Consider the following 17,640-nt stretch of genomic DNA (forward strand, 5'->3'; position numbering starts at 1 on the left):
GTTACTCCCGCTCAGTTTTGGGAAGTGTTTCCTGGGCTAAACATTTATTTGATTAATTTTATTGAGAAACGGACAATGTTTTGGAATTTGACCGAAAACCAGCAGATGTGCTTCAGAACAGTACTGTTTATAAACCGTCTCAGGACGGAACATGTTTCAATACTTGCTCCGTACTGTTTCTTTCGTTTACACAGAAACACACATCACAGGTTACACTTTTTGTGAGCTAAGGGTATAGTTATTTAAGAAGGAAATTCACATATTAATGTTGAAAACTGTCTGGCAACAGACGTGTTTAATAGAGAAATCGCCTCAGTTGAACGGTAAGGCTTTTTTCTATCCTTAGAAAACAAAACAGACGTGTTTAATAGAGAAATCGCCTCAGTTGAACGGTAAGGCTTTTTTCTATCCTTAGAAAACAAAACAGAAAAAAACCAAGAAAATTATGCAAAGATAAAGTTGAAATCCGTATAGAACTTTGGCTTCCTCATTAAATCATGGGAGCAAAATGACTTTGTCTGTAGAAGGAAATTGTCAATTGTCATTGAATGTCTAGACAAATCAGATGAAATTTATAAAAACAAAATGGAGAAGGGTGATGTCGCTCAAAAAAGTGTTTCGTTTTCTTGAAAAACAATATAAAACATTTTGTAATTTTTTTTTTTTTTTTTTTGTGGTTAATGACAATGCATAAATCTTTTGATTCAAGTTTTATTAAACTGCATGTGCTGTCGATAGGCAATAATAGTTGTATGCACCCCCTTTGTCTTCTTCAGACTTTAGCAAATGGGTTTGCTTCAGTTTGTTTTAGTCCTTTACATATTTTGCATGTAGCTTTTATCGTCGACTTGACTTTGGTCTGTTTCAATAATTTTATACCAACTCCATTAAAGACTTGACTTTCCAAGCAACCTGTAAACTCGATACGGTGACATCTCTAATCAGCATATATTCCACACAGCATCATAAATACAGTACTTTCACCATTATGCTACACACATGCAGCGTAACAGTAGAACTGTAGAACAAATTAACAAATATCGAGACAGAGTCAGCAGGTAGTGAGTAAAATGTGTCTCGTTTCTTTCGTCTTAGTGTCACATTTATGGGTGTAAACTGTCCATAGAACAGGCATGAGCTTTTTCCGCGAATTCGCGGAATATCCGTGATTTCTTTTCTACTTCAGGGACAAAAACTATTATCCTAACACACTGTAGCATATGCAAACTGGAGCCTATACCGCAATTTTGGCAAAGTTCCATGATTTTTTTTTTACCCCAGGCTCATCCCTGATAGAAGAGCATATCTGATGATTAGATCGCAAATACCTTCTGCGATCCATTTTCTAGACTGATAAATTATGGTTTAGCGTATGTCGCTTTCAACAAAATTATGTCTAGAGCTAAGAACAAGATATTATTCAAAATGGGCTTTTGACCTAACAATTTGAAATATATTTTGTCTTCTCTGTTCAGTTTCACATTAATCTACCATGAGAATTATTCTTTTAAACAAAAAGGATTGTTATTGTAAACAAAAAGATATGAATCCCTACCATTTTAAAATATTCCTTCCAATATGTCTATGGTACAAATCTGTCCATTCACAAATTAAGCAACTCTCAGCGTGAAACCTACTTTATAGTCACGTCCATCTTTAAAAATCCTTGCCAATTTTACAAAGGACTGTACAACGCTCAAGAAAGAAAATATTTTCATAACAATTTGAATATCATTTTGGTTTTCAACTCTTGCACAATAAACAGCAGATATGTAAATTTCACAGGTCAAAGAAACCATGTATAACAATAATGAAAACTCTTTTCTTGCAATAATTTGGCAAATTTTTGTCAACATTCTAATTTTCGACATCGTTTCATAGCGGCAATATTTTTAACATCCTTGCTGCCAGCTTATTGTATTGTTGTTGGAAATTTTCAATAGGTTTTACAGATTAAGCGACACAGTAATATAAACTTTTAGTTTCTATTGAAGTTTCTATTGAAGAGAAAATATAAAGATTTTGATCATGTCCAAGTTGCTCATGAGATTAGTGATTGCAAGCATATTAAATTAAAAATGTGATCTGGGAAACCAAACTTGCTGATTGAATCGTATTCATGAATTACTTGCTAATTAATTAGTATTCATGAAGTGAAAATATACATCAGAATGGGTGGCTTGGTTGTTAGAACAATCATATTTTGAAGAAGATGTGATAATTGGCTAACCTTGCCAGAAGTTTGCAACCAGTTACCAAAACTATCAACATTGGTTGATTTTATTAAACACAATCAAAACAGAACATTCTCCAATGTTAGAAATTATGTAGAAAAGAGGGCAAAATCCATAGAAATAATGCCTCAATTGAGACATTAAAATATTTTCAAAATAAATAATATATACATTGAAATATGTAAATCTTGCTCTTCAGATTAGAATCTATAAATAATAATTATTTGTCCAACCTATCACACAATCAGGAAATAATTACAAATATTTAGTACTTTTTTACTCTTTAATTTCTTTGACATTTGATCATTCAGGTACAAATGACAAGAGTTTATAGAACTTTTTGTGACTTGCAGAAAATGGGCTGTATCACTGGAAGTCGGTATTCGAACCCTGTTAACATGGGTTCGAATCTATTGCACAATCAAATTTTGACGGAGAACAACTTTGTTTGGAATATGAACCCCTTTGGGTAACTCTCTGTAACATACTCAGCATAGAATATTTGTTGCACCGCTTGCCAAGAACACTATGCAATCTGTTAGATAGATGTTAGGTGATCCATCCATCATAAGGAATTAAGACTCTTTATAGAAAGGTTAAATACGCACGTAATGTCATTCGTGAAATTCATACATGTGTATCCTAACCATGAGAATCCTACCCACCCCAGTTGGGACAATTTGTTTCTTTTTAGACTGTACTGTCATGTCACACTTCAAAACACTTAAAGGCATTGAAGACTTGCCCCAAACCGCGGGCATTGAAGACTTGCCCCAAACCGTGTGCCGCGCTCTGAAAAAGTTAACTTTCCGTTTCTTGTAAGTGAAATTTTCTTCTTGTCGCTACAAAATGCAGACAGTAATGAAACGTGATACCTTGTTATCTTTGATCTGGACCTGAGATGTCCACGCTGCTATGTACAGTGTGTTGTGGGTATTGACCGTAGCTGTATGTATTGACTGTACACTAGTGTCTAATTACCGACGGTATCAAGCTGTGTGTATTTTCTGGCATTAATGGTGGTGTTTAACACTTCTGTTACACCTCATTCGAAACTAGGTCAAATTACCGGCATTAGACGTTTCTTTTTGCGCGAGTCTTCACACCCTTTAATGATAGTATGAGCAGCATGAATATCATGATTTTCTATTAGATAAAGCTTAGGAACTGTTCATACTGTCAGTGCAAGTGCTTTGAAGCATGATATGGGAGAACAGTATAGAGTGGTATCAGCATTAAATTCCGATAAATAGAATATTTGTTGCACCGCTTGCCAAGAACACTATGCAATCTGTTAGATAGATGTTAGGTGATCCATCCATCATAAGGAATTAAGACTCTTTATAGAAAGGTTAAATACGCATGTAATGTCATTCGTGAAATTCGTGAATGGAATAAGTTTCTGTTTGCAATTTGCATAAAGTTGTTAAATATACAGGAATTTTTCTTTTTACAAATATTAATGTTCTGTATGCCAAAAGAAATGGGGGGAAAAATTAAGAGCGAAATTGAAAAACGGTGATAAACAGGAAAATTACTACTTTGAACGGCTGGTATCATGACAAGATAGATTATTGAACATTATCCACTACTGTAGTTACCAGCTAAAGCAATGGAATTTAGTGTGGGTGTGTACGGCACAAAGGTAGAGTGACTGACTAGCTTCTTATGTTTACCTTGTTGTATGTATTTCTTTTGGTCTAACAGTAACATCAAAATTTGCTAATTAATAAATTAATTTAGGGACACAATGTGAAGTAGCTGCTGGACTGTAGCAGTTTGCAAGATTTACCACATCATGTTGTGATCAATGATTGTACAGCAAATGGTACATCGTTCTCTACAATCCAACACATCTTACTATTCCTGTGTTGGTGTTCTGTGTTGTTACCAAATGAATTATTAACTAATTAATAAATGTTCTTGTGTTAAACATTCGTAGCCAACACCAAAAACGTCAAAACTTGAACAGTTTTAGAAGCAAAGACACATCAATGTTTGAAGTTTTGTAAAAAGAAGTTATAGTTAAAATGTATAATATTATGGGACATTAGACGCCAAATTTTGTATCAGCACGGAACCAATTTATTATTATTTTTTTTTTAAATACCTCTGTCTGTACACACTATTTGTTACAGACCAACTATTAGTTAAGTATTTCCATGCAATTAAAGAATTTTTACATTGGTCTTTAGAGATTTATTGCATACATGTGTATCCTAACCATGAGAATCCTACCCACCCCAGTTGGGACAATTTGTTTCTTTTTAGACTGTACTGTCATGTCACACTTCAAAACACTTAAAGGCATTGAAGACTTGCCCCAAACCGCGGGCATTGAAGACTTGCCCCAAACCGTGTGCCGCGCTCTGAAAAGTTAACTTTCCGTTGCTTGTAAGTGAAATTTTCTTCTTGTCGCTACAAAATGCCGACAGTAATGAAACGTGATACCTTGTTATCTTTGATCTGGACCTGAGATGTCCACGCTGCTATGTACAGTGTGTTGTGGGTATTGACCGTAGCTGTATGTATTGACTGTACACTAGTGTCTAATTACCGACGGTATCAAGCTGTGTGTGTATTTTCTGGCATCAATGGTGGTGTTTAACACTTCTGTTACACCTCATTCGAAACTAGGTCAAATTACCGGCATTAGACGTTTCTTTTTGCGCGAGTCTTCACACCCTTTAATGATAGTATGAGCAGCATGAATATCATGATTTTCTATTAGATAAAGCTTAGGAACTGTTCATACTGTCAGTGCAAGTGCTTTGAAGCATGATATGGGAGAACAGTATAGAGTGGTATCAGCATTAAATTCCGATAAAGAGCTTAGGAACTGTTCATACTGTCAGTACAAATGCTTTTAAGGATGACATGAGAGGACAGTGTGGAGTGGTATTAGCATGTAGAAGATTGTCCCAACTCTTTTAATGGTACCAAACATTGTCATCATAAGTAAATTACAGAGTTATTTTTGATTGTGTGCTTATTACTTTTATGTGTGAAATCGTAATTCATTGCGGCATTATATGATGCACTTTCTACCACTGAGTGTTGTGTAAGTATTTATTGTAAGATGCGATGTTAAGGTGACCGTACCAGAAGTTCCCGTCTACCAGGAACAGTTCAAGTATTTTATGGATCTTTCTCAGATTAAATTTTCCTTGGAAATTGTCGTTCCGAAAAAAGGGCTCAGTATAATGATGAAAAAAAATACATGGTTTTAGAGGATGTATTGAAAAAAACCTGGGTAGACCTGATCATTTTGGAAACATAGCAACATCAAAACATGGAGGCCTCAAAATCAAACGTGTCCATTAAAACGTGTAGTGTAGATATTACCCCAAGATATCAACATGGGGATCAATACCATGTCCGGGAATTTCTGGAAAATAATACTGTCACCTTAATCTATGTATTTCATCATCTCACAGCTTCTGATTTTGATCTGTCTAACAGGCATGAGCCTTTTCCGCGAATTCGCGAAATATCCGTGATTTCTTTTCTACCTCGGGACATAAAATATTATCCTAACACACTGTAGCATACGCAAACTGGAGCCTATACCGCAATTTTTGCAAAGTTCCGTGATTTTTTTTTTACCCCAGGCTCATCCCTGGTCTGAACTGATTTAGGATTTAGGGAAGGGGTAAATACTTTCCACAGTGGCTGTTCCTGGCTTGTCATTCGTTTACAGTATCTGTTTCTATGACAACCCTGACAATTGCCATGGTGAAAGTTGTACCTTGACTTCATTAAAATTTTAATTGCTAAAAATTTATCATTCCAGTACAGTAATATTCAGTTTTACTCACTCAAGGAATTTCGTACATTGTGCTGTGTAAGTTACTTGAAAGTATATCTTTTCTCACAAAATGGCTTGGATCATTTTTAACCTCAAGCATATGGATCAGTGCGGGATATTGGCAATAGTTAGTAGGAACAGGTTTGAGAATATTTTATGTGATATTTATCACTATTTTCTTCAAATTTATCATCAATATTTCGGAATGTTACAAGTGTCCACACAGGATAACATTTTACCTCAGACATGATGTTAGTCGTATTGTATTACCCATTAGTATTTTCCAATCGTTTTTGTTCTATCGTATTTATTTAGTCATATTACGGCTTCACAAGTTTTCTTGAATGTCTGCAGTGTTTCCGTTGGGAATCTTCAGCGTTCATACAGAGGGCGCTGTCATATTTGCAGAGGGCGCTGTCATATCGGTCCTAACAGTGCGGCAGATACGGCTCTAGGTCTCACTGTGTGTAGACTGTAGATCTATGCTGTTTAAATATCTCCAAATACTTTTATAAAGCTCTGCAACATATCTCAGTGTATGTGCCAGTCCTTGCTAGCTAGTTGTATGCTGTTCAAGCTATATTATGAGCTCCTTCATGTGCCAGTGTGACCTCCGTATATAGCTTTAAATTAATTTACCGTTGGACCAACACATAGGTAAGGAATGGGAACGCCTCCTAATATGTAGTATTTTCAATAGACTTGTATAAACTTCTCTATTTTGGTAATGTAAGAGGCAAGGCGTGGTCCGGCCATAAAATGAAGCGGAGGCAACGAAAAAAGGTCTGCATAAGGCAAGACCCTGTTTAGAAAAGAAGCTACTTATATATGACTTCCTACTTTGATATAAACCAAAGAGAATAGCAAGCACAGCAAAGACACACATGATTGCTTCCTCATAAAGACCAGCTATGCATGCCGATGTAGACTTATTTAAAAATTCATTTACATGATAAAAGAAAAGAATATTTTACACCTCTACACTGGTCGTGAAAATATGTTTCAAGAGATCCTCGTCTTAAATAATAATTACGAGAAGAATCGCAGACATAGTTCCAGTGGATTCAATTTCGGAGACTTGGATTCAAATTTACTGAAATTCAAAAAACTAAAAAACTCTGTTAAAGCAGACGTGATTAAAAATAACCCAAAGAAGCTTTCTGATTGGTTAACGGCAAGATGTGTATAAAGTTATCAAAACAAATGGCGGTAACATTCGGTTGCTAAGATGTACCAGTGATGAGTGGTAGAAGCGATATGTTAGCTATATGTCTATGTCACATGACTGAATTAGGGAACGTGCAAGGTAGTTTGCCCAGATTCTATCCGTCAGAGATTTCTGGAGGGAATTATCAGTGTTCTCAGAGACTGCAGCCAAGGTTTGTCTAGTGTTTGCAGAACTAGGTAGGACCGATATGTCAGCGACCCCCTTCTGTTGGTTTAGGGCATGGATGAAGATTCCCATTAGGGAATATAATTTTTTTATAATTTGACATGTTCAATGTAAAACTTTATTTTGCATCAAATTTCTAACATTCGGCTGATACAATACCCAACCATCCAAAATTAAGGTGAAATACCCTTATGGCATAATCAGTTACTTCAGTCCCAAGGGATTCAACTTAAATTCAGAGTTTGCCGACCAGTTTTAATGGCTAAGACAAATTGTTTTGTTAATTATTACCCGAGTCCACCAAACTGGGCCCAGGGTAGATGAATTTTTGGGTAGAATTTCGAAAATTTGCACATGAAACAGTAACACACTGCATTACAATTAGAAAGATGCAAACATTTCTTTATTTCAATTATTATAATCGTTTTAAATTGTATTATGTTATATTTATTTGTATTGGCTAAAGAAAATCTGTTTTCACAAGCAATTTGGATAACCTTTCAGCAATGGTATTAATTTTCATCCACAAGAAATGACACAAGGTATTTTTAGTATTAATTCAACTATTTGCAATGCACCATTATGTAATTTTACATGCAACAGTTATGAAGCATTGTTTAGTCATAAACATGCAACAGTAATGAAGCATTGTTGAGTAGATGAACATGTAACAGGTATTGAAGCATTGTATAGAAGATAAACATGCAACAGTAATAAAGCATTGTTTAGTCATAAACATGCAACAGTAACAAAGTATTGTGTAGCAGATAAACATGCAACAGTAATGAAGCATTGTTTGGTAGATAAACATGCAACAGTTATGAAGCATTGTTTGTTAGATAAACATGCAACAGGTATTGAAGCAGTGTATAGAAGATAAAAATGCAACAGTAATGAAGCATTGTTTAGTAGATAAACATGCAACAGTAATCAAGCATTGTTTAGTAGATAAACATGCAACAGTAATGAAGCATTAACTTCATACAAGACTTCTAATACTCCTAACGAAATTTGTTAAAAGGCAGTATTCTGGTCATCTCCGCAATTTTACATTTTATATTGGACAAAATATGCAAAATGAGGCTTCTTTAATAATCTATTTTCTTTATTCTTTCAATTCTGTAATGGTTTAATGTTTGCTGTACTCGATTTGATGCAGAAAAAAAAATTATTCCTTGAAAATCCTTTAGGATTAAATATTTTACTGCCTTACATTAATTATCATGTACTACAAAATAATTTGAAATATTTAAGATGGGCAGAGAAAGTGAAGTTTTTCTTACTATCAATCATGCTTACTTCATTTTTTTATCCTTTTGACACATCTTGTTACCCCTCTGTTCTGGACAGGATCCAATCCTGACGAGACGGGGGAAGGGGAGGGGTGGCCAGAGGGGTTCAAGCCCCAGGGCTTTGATCAATATGGTACAAAGAAAACTTCTCTCATTTTCGAAATTTGCTTAAGGACAAAATGAACACTTAACTTAGACAAAACTTACCCTTGGGGACAGACGTGGCTCTGGAACCCCCCACCATCCCTTATCTGACCCTTCTTGTTCCTCTCCCGCTGGTTCTTTAACTTTGTGATTTTCTATACACTGTGCAATGAATAAATACTTGGTAATAATTTGGTCCTTTCGTTGTGTATATTGAGCTTACCGTCTATCTGTTTCTTTCCAAAACAAGTACTACATTGCAGAACCAAATTAGTGATTGTATTTAAGATAATAAAGAATTCTTTCTCATTGTAAGATGTAACTTTAAAAATAATTGTCCAAGTTACTAGTTGGCATACTCTTAATGAGATTTTTCTATTTCAAGAATATTTCTGAATTTTGCTTTTAATGCATAACTTTTCTGTAAATTTGACATTTAATTCTTCCTTGCTGGAAAATAATGCATATTCATGATGGTCCTAAAAAATGAGTAGAGGATTTCCATTTGTTCATTTTTCTTATCCCCCCTCCCACTATCCCTTATCCCCAACTATGTACTTTTCTTAGTTTCATTTTTCCATCAGCAGTTTTGAATAAAGGCAAATTTGATATTTTAGTAAATGTAAGATAAGATCAACTTTATTAAACTCAACAAAGGTGGTAATTGAATGCTTGCATAAAACAGTAAACAGTGTGCCAAAAAAAATAAATTACAAATCATGTATAAACAAGCCTTAAACAATACAATGGACAAGGCAAGAGACCAGAACAGTTCTATCAAAAGAGACCAATCAGGGAAGCTCTTGCGATTGACAATTAGGGTTATGAAGTTTTATACACTTTGAAATAAATGAGGGTCTTACCATGTCAAGGTGATGGAACGGTACGGTAGTATACGCAATAGCTTTGCAGAATACAACTCATCGGTTGTTTACGTCTTTAGTTTGTTATCCATTTTTATGTTTTTATTATTATTATTATTATTTTATGTAGCAACCACCAAGTATTTTTAATATTTCTAAATGAATGTTTTTTGCCGATTGTTTGGTGACATTGTAGATCAGTAATTCACTCAGTACAAATAAAAATTATTTCCTTATTCTGTTTGTTTAATTGTGATTTATTGACAAATTATTGGTGGATAAATGGAAAACTGTCTTCATTGTGTATAGCCTGCTGTAAGGAGCTATATATGGCTGATTTGATGACAGGGCATCGGTGAGCTACAAGAAGGTTTTAGTACCAAATGGTTAACTGCAGTAACATTACTTAAGTCAGAATGTTATTTTCCTACAGGGGTGTGATGCCCCTTTCATATTCCCCTACCCATTTCACAGGCATATTTCATCAGAATTATTTAACATGGTGAACCATCGAGGGTAGCAAGATTGTCTAAATGGCACATATATTTTTACATACATTTGGAATTAATCAAATTTAGTGATATTTTTGCTTAGGTAAAAGAAAGGGAGGGGCAGTGGGTACAGGGGAGTACATCCTAAGACTATATGATTGAGTAAGTATGCTGATATCTTAAGTGCCACAGTAGCCACACAGGGGTGAGTGAGGGGTACACTTGGATGGAAGTCCCACCAACCTATACAAAGTATAGTAAAAAAAAGTAGGAGGAAATAAACTGAAAAATCATGTTAAGATTAGTAATTGTAATGGAATGTACAACCCCTTTCTGTTCCTTTCTCCCCCCCCCCCCCTCCAACACCTCAAGCACTCCATTTACCTTTCCATATTCACAAATTTTTATTCCTTGGACAGAAGGACTGGTTATAACCTTAATAGGGCATTTAATGATATTAACATAGTAGCATAAATATAAATTGGAAGTGTAAATAACAATTCTGTCCGGTTAGGAATATATATACCGTACTCTATAGCAACACATTATTACAGTTAGACTTAATTAATTGTAAGAAGATATATCCAACAGAAAATATTTCTCCATGAACAAAGGGATACACTTTCTTAGCAAAGAAGACCATTTTCTATGGATATTTCCTAGCAGGGAGGTTGACGATTTGGAGATAGCAATCACCCTAAGTTGGGACAATTTTTTTTTTAAACTGTCACACTACGTAATGCTTCAAAGCAGTTGTACTAACAGTATGATTATCCTGTTTTTCTCTCAGATGAAGATTTAGGAACTGTTCATACTGTCAGTATGAGTGCTTCGAAGCATGATATGAGAGTACAGTATATAGTGGAGTTAGCATTGGAGAATAGTGTTCCCAACTGGCTAAAAATTACACGGATTCGTCATGTACTGAGACATTCTAATCGGCATCAAGTAAATAACCAAGAAATGTAGTGAAACCGTAATGGCTCCCATAGAACCCCGTAGTATCGTACAACTGTAACCATACTTGGTCATCGTACTGAAGGTGAAGCATGACACTATTACTGGAACTATCCTCGTCGTCTAGATCTCCGTATTCCAGAGCACTGGCGACATGTTCACCTGAAACGATTAGGCGAGAATAAAGGAATATGAGTTCTTGAATAACACACGGTATTTTGTAAAGGCCATTTCGGACCCAGAGGTTGAGGACTTATTAAGTTAAGGGAGAGAAAATAATTTGAGATAAGCGGTAAAATGTTTGTTAAAATTTTTGTACATAGTTGACCTTTGATTTACTTTCTAGCAGATTTGTCGCATTCATGATAAAGTTGCAGAAGAGTCACTGAAACAACATTCGCACGAAAACCGGACATTCTTGGGCGGCACCATTATAAAATTGTCCCATTTCTAACCCCCCCCCCCCCACCTGCGGTCATGATGACATTAATACATTTCCCAATATAAGACTGGTTCTGCTTTTAAAACAAGATAACCTTTGGCAGTGGCGGAGAAACAGGGGGGGTTGGGGGGGTTTTAACCCCCCCACTTTTTGAAGAGGGGGGGTTGGCCCACACAATCAACCCCCCTAGTTTTTGCCAGTAATGTTCTGTTATAGCCTATGTTATGTGCTCCAAATGGCATAAAAAATCATATTATTTAAATTTGAAATTGTTAAAGTCATTTCAACCTTTTACCTGGTAGGCTACATCAACAATTAACGACCGAAAACCGAGTTAGAATTGACCCACACATTATTTCTAGCCCCTTTCCCCTACCTGGCGCATTGGAACTTGTAGCTCATAGCGCTAACTTCACCCCACAACAGACATACACAAAATAACGTTTTGTTGCTGTTGAAAAGCTTTGGAACTGTATACACTTGCCAACTTCAACGAGGTGAAGGAAGGAAAAGAAAAAGAAGAAAGAGAGAAAAGGAGAAAAGGATGGAATAGAAAATACGGCAAGAAAACGGGAAGAGAAAGAGGAACGGTGACAAATTATTCGAATTTGTAAAGCAAACAGCAGATATCACATCATATCAGTGAGCATGAAAATGGCGTTCCACGATAAACAGCCTCCAAACCATGGGCGCAGATCCTGGTGAGGACAGCGGGACGCGTCCCCACCAACTTTTTCAGTAGTGGGGACATGATATACCGTGTCCCCACCAATTTGTCTTGACCAATAGCTGCATTTCAAGTTCCCCTGTATTAAACTTTGGCGCAGTTTGATCCAGCATTGTGCAAATGACATGCAGCAGTTCTCAATTTATTGTATTTTATCCACAGTTGTTAAATATAGGACGGAAATCACATTTGCGGCAGTCTATATTTGTTTTCTGGGAGAGGACCCCAGACCCATCGTATATACAAAAGTCTACTTGGATTATTTGTCCCCTGATTTTCTTTCTGCAGACGCCCATATAAATATCTCCATACTAAATTTCTAAGCCATGAGATTTAAAACTTAAGGAGGTTTATAGGAGCATCATTAGGTCTGGGAAGTGTTATTTCCGGCGATCTGGGAGGTATATTTGCCCAAAAAAATCGTACGCTACGCGCGAACCCATGGTCGCGCTCCGCTTAGATAATGTCATAGAACAGACACGCGTCCCCACCATTATCCAAGACTGATCTGCGCTCATGCTCAAAACTGTCGATGTGTGTTGTGTTCGGTTTCGGAAATATCTGGTATATTTTTATTTCCTTCAACGAAATTTTTTAGTAGCCGTCTGAATTTTCGAAAATTCCCTAACCAACATTCTTCATCATACTCGTGCAATTTTGACCCGTCTGTTAGGGTTTGAAGGAGGTTTTTCTATATCGGTTGTCCATAGATGATATTTTGTGCAACATTATGGGTATGTTTTGAAGTGAATTTATTCAGGGGAATTGTGAATTTTCAAATTCTGAACAGTGGGGCTGACGGATATTGTGGGCCGCGATGAAGAATCACCTACAAAAGCAATGATCCACAGGATATGTGATGAAGTCGAACATGATGTGTGACTGGTGACAATCTTCAAAAAGGTTATAGATGAGAAAAAAAGTATTTGGAAAAAACTTGGTTCTCAGGCAAAAGTGTACATATGGTTGGTCAGTTTCAAGCCCGAGAAGTGCCATTTCCTGTGATCTGGGGGTACCAAAACCAGAAATTTTCTTGTACGCTGCGCGCCAACCAATGGTGGCGCTCCGCTTAGATAGTAATACGCGCCCCCGGGTTAGAAAATCCTGCATACACCCCTGGTTAAATGCAGCTTTTCAAGGCCTGGGCAGTGCCATTTACTGCAATCTGGGAGGCAATATTTGCCAAAAAATTCTTGTGCACTTCGCGCCAACTTATGGTGGCGCTCCATTTAGATAGTGAGCCAGCAGTTATGACTTTTTATTTCATCAATGGCCTGCAACCCCCCCACTTCTGACAAGAAATCTCCGCCACTGACCTTTGGCATCATAGTAGGATATGGGAATGACCAGGCAAGTATACCAGAAACACCACCAACTGCTCTAAGCATGATTATGTTATGTGCTCTATCAACATAGAACCCCATCATCCTAATATACGGACAGTATATGGCACGCCTCGGAGAGCGACAAAGCATATGATAGAGGACATGGTGGGGCAGAGTGGGTTGGGTGGGGTCGGGCTGGCGGGGTGGTAGATTTACTATTAGCTTGTTCTTACCATTAAGCATCAGCTGTACCATCGGGTTCGTACTGCTTGACGCCTTATGGACATTATAACCAAAATAGTAATAACCTGCAAAAGGACAAAAGAAAATGTTTGGATCAAATCCCATATTGCGCACACTCAAATCTAGCAATCCGAAATAGATGCATATTTGTCTATGATATGGTTGACCAGTTAAGGCAAGTTGCAAGCGCCATTTGATCTTTCCTTGCAAGTCCGACTTTACACATTATCAGTTAACTGACCATTCAATATTTCTCTTTTAGTATGGCCGGAGCCCCGGTTTACAATGTTTATATGTACCCAGAGGATGCTCCTAAAATTAATACACGATAATAATATAACTTAATAGGGACTCAGGTTTGAATTGTACGTGGGAGAGGGGAGGGAAAAACAGATCACTGTTCAGTGCCATTGGAATTGTGCGCATGGGCGAAAATGATTCGTCTGAAAAATTATTGGGGTCATGACCCACCCCCTCCCGAAGCTCTGCTTAACGTGAATGATCATACGTCACAAACTGTGCTCAACTACGGTAACCAGTTGTCCTGTAATATACTTGAAGGCTATATTGTACAGTACCGTACGGTACTGTGCTGTACAGTACTGTATTGCACACTATTGTATTGCACACTACATTATGATATAGTGTACACTATACTATACCAGGTATGCAGCAGGTGAAAATTCCACTCGAGGGATCAAAATCACCGATAGCGTTGACAAAAACGTGATCCCACGAAATGATTTCATCACCGTCAGTCGACTGCAAACTGTCATGTCTCGCTACTGAGAAGGCAGAGAAATGCCCAATTCCTGTATCATCTGTAACTTCTGCGCATGTGCAGTTTCCGTCCTTGCCTCGGTCTCCTTTCTTGCCTGTTCGACCTGATTAAAACAAAGGCATATATAGTAAAATATTAGATAATAACTAACTATAAATAATACCAATAAACAATAAAAGCAACGATAGTCCAATTAAATGTAAAAGTGACTAATTTGCATGTTTAGTAAGCTACCTGAATTCTAAATTTATTCATATTATTTTTTATATCCACTGGTTATACGAATTAGAACGGGTCAGTAAACAAATAAACCTTACCCGGCAAACCAGTTTTTCCTCTATCTCCAACCGGTCCATTTGGACCAGGCTCTGATGGCCCTTCAGTAGTGTCTCCCGGTGGACCAGTGAGGCCTGCAGCACCCGTTAGCCCACGCGTACCTTGTAATCCAGGTTTCCCTTCTGGACCCGGTCGACCTTATTAAGAAAAGAATGATTATATATCAGATAATATATTTACGTGTCTAGTAGAAGCTTTCTAAAATAGTTCAAAGGTCAATGTCATATTTTAAGCATTCTTGTCAATTTTGCATTCAATTAGTTCCTGCATATCGTTTTCGATAGTATCATTTGGTACTATTACATTATGTGCGTTGTGTACTAAAACAAACTCAGAAATTACACTACAGCAATTGATTTGTTGATTTTGATACATACTGACGTTTGTTTCATTCTAACGGTCATTGGCATTGTCTTGAATTGGATGTTCCACGCCTACCTTAAATAGTTGTAAAACTTACTCAGTATATAGTGTGTTATATTGATGTGATGATGTCTCGAAATGGAAGTAAACATGAAAACGCAAGTTTGCAATAGTACTATATCAACTGCTGAACATAACAATGAATTACCCGAAAATTGTGCAAAGTTTGCATCGCCAACAAATAGTAAACTCTGACTAACGATTTAGAACCACCACAGTTGGTTACGTTCTGGTCATATTTACCGTTCTCCAAAACTCCCCGTCAGCCCACCCAGACCCCCACCCCCCCCCCCCCATCACGGATAATCTTGAGTGCGTTAATTACCATACCTTTTGGTCCATCAGGGCCACTTTCCCCACTGTCACCAGGCGCCCCTGTTTCGGTGTAATTTTCCCCCGGGTACCCGTCTCGGCCCTGGTGGCCGTCCGTTCCTTTCGGGCCCGGATAACCGATTTCACCGAAATCTCCAGGAGCACCTGGTGGTCCTGGTATACCGGTGTGTAAAGGAAAGCATTCTTCGCTGCTGCTTTGACTTCCTCCATCCCGGTTGTCAGTGTTACCATCCATTCCAAAGACTACGTCACGAGTGACGTCAGTAGAAACGAGGTCCGTCATATGAAGAATGCAGAACATGAGACCTACTGGTCGAAAAATCGCTAGAGTACGTATTAAGATTGCCATGGCGCTTGACTCACCGTCTTCAAGGCAATCGGTAAATATATCACTTTCTTTCAAGTGATCCTTGTTTTCAAGCTAACGAAAGCCTTATACGATGGATAATTAATATTCCAGGATTTTGAGAATAGGCCTAATACACCAGCGAATGTTCCAATGGTTTCCAAATGTATCACAGGACCACATTCAATAAAGCAGTAGAAATCTACATCACTCGGTCTCACAAATCACAGCGGATAAGTTCCCCGAAATCACTCCAAAAGTTATTTTAAAGATTAAAACTCCGATATGTATATGCATGTATATTCATCCTCCATCGAATACCATATTAGAAGTGAATATATTAATAAAACTGTTGGCAACTTTATGTGGCCTCTTTCCAACTAATTCCACAGTACATTTTGAAGTGTATATGTATTGCTGTATGTTTGCTTTGGTATAACGTACGGATAAATAATAATATATATTGCCATGAGTAATGATATATAGACTAGCAGTGAACGAATCATAACAGTCTGTATTTGCACAGTAGTGAGATACCGTCGAAAAGACTTCCTGCATTACAGAGCCTGCATGGATTAGGAGACAATAGAGTATTAACATCATCTAGGAACCTATCCGGTTATGCCTATAGATCTGATTTTACGGTCGGTGGAAAAGGTCATTACAATAATATTTTCGCAATGACTGTTAGTGGATATAAATATCTTCCATAAAACAAAGTTAGTTTGGAATTCGGTCTGTACAAATGGGGAATGGAGGGCAGTGGCGGCGGAACCGGGGGGGGGCTTGGGGGGGCTCAGCCCCCCCAATGAAAAAGTTGAGGGGGCAAATGCATGATAAGCCCCCCCCAATATTTACCAAGGCTCCGAAACGTGCATCTGCCCATTTTTCAATGCATACTTGTCGATCTGTCCGATGCACACGTATAATATATAGGTGTAATAATTTTAGTAATTGCTGGGGGACCCTCGGCCCGTCCCCTGGCTATAGACCACATTGTCACCCCAACCGCGTCTTCACGCCCCGTGAAAAGTGGAAGCAGTGAGGGTGAGTACCGGTAAGCGTAACACAACTTCGTCTTAGGCCAATGACTTGCCTCATTTCAGCCAGTTCTCCAACATCCCCTTACTTAGTGGCGGAGCGTCCATATATACAGTCAGGGGGCGGATGCCCCCCCCCCCCCCTGACGGACTCAAATGGACTGCTGGCGCCCTTTTCAGCTTTTCACTACTTTTTACTTATTCGCGATTTTTGACTATTTTATTGCGCACTCATATACCTATTGACATTTGTCATATTCTGTTGGTGTAATTTTCCGACAAAATGGCGACGACACCTATTTATTCTCCGTTTATCTGCAAATTAGCAAGGCCCGGAAAGGGTCATTTCCTGCAATCTAGGGAGTATCTTTACTCAAAAAATTTCTGTACGCTCCGTGCCAACCTGTGGTGGCGCTCCGCTTAGATAGTGTCCAAAGCGCCCCTACAGACCATTCTTGCCCC

General features: G+C 37.7%; 1 protein-coding gene and 1 long non-coding RNA gene across 2 annotated transcripts; one reads left to right on the top strand and one right to left on the bottom strand.

The window, feature by feature from the left end:
* The first annotated feature begins 380 nt into the window (after positions 1–380).
* LOC139969613 (uncharacterized) lies at positions 381–9,970 on the top strand. Its single transcript, XR_011793772.1, has 2 exons — positions 381–8,072; positions 8,290–9,970. It is a non-coding gene; the product is annotated as an uncharacterized lncRNA (long non-coding RNA).
* LOC139969610 (uncharacterized) lies at positions 9,495–16,582 on the bottom strand. Its single transcript, XM_071974723.1, has 5 exons — positions 15,790–16,582; positions 15,018–15,173; positions 14,582–14,803; positions 13,910–13,984; positions 9,495–11,344 (listed from the first exon to the last, which is right to left on the bottom strand). Exons 1-5 carry the CDS (start codon positions 16,139–16,141, stop codon positions 11,160–11,162), a joined length of 990 nt encoding a protein of 329 aa, XP_071830824.1. The 5' UTR covers positions 16,142–16,582; the 3' UTR covers positions 9,495–11,159.
* Between the last annotated feature and the right edge of the window lie 1,058 nt (positions 16,583–17,640).

This window comes from Apostichopus japonicus, chromosome 7 (genome assembly GCF_037975245.1).
Source record: "Apostichopus japonicus isolate 1M-3 chromosome 7, ASM3797524v1, whole genome shotgun sequence".
In the NCBI taxonomy this organism is placed as follows: Eukaryota; Metazoa; Echinodermata; class Holothuroidea; order Aspidochirotida; family Stichopodidae; genus Apostichopus; species Apostichopus japonicus.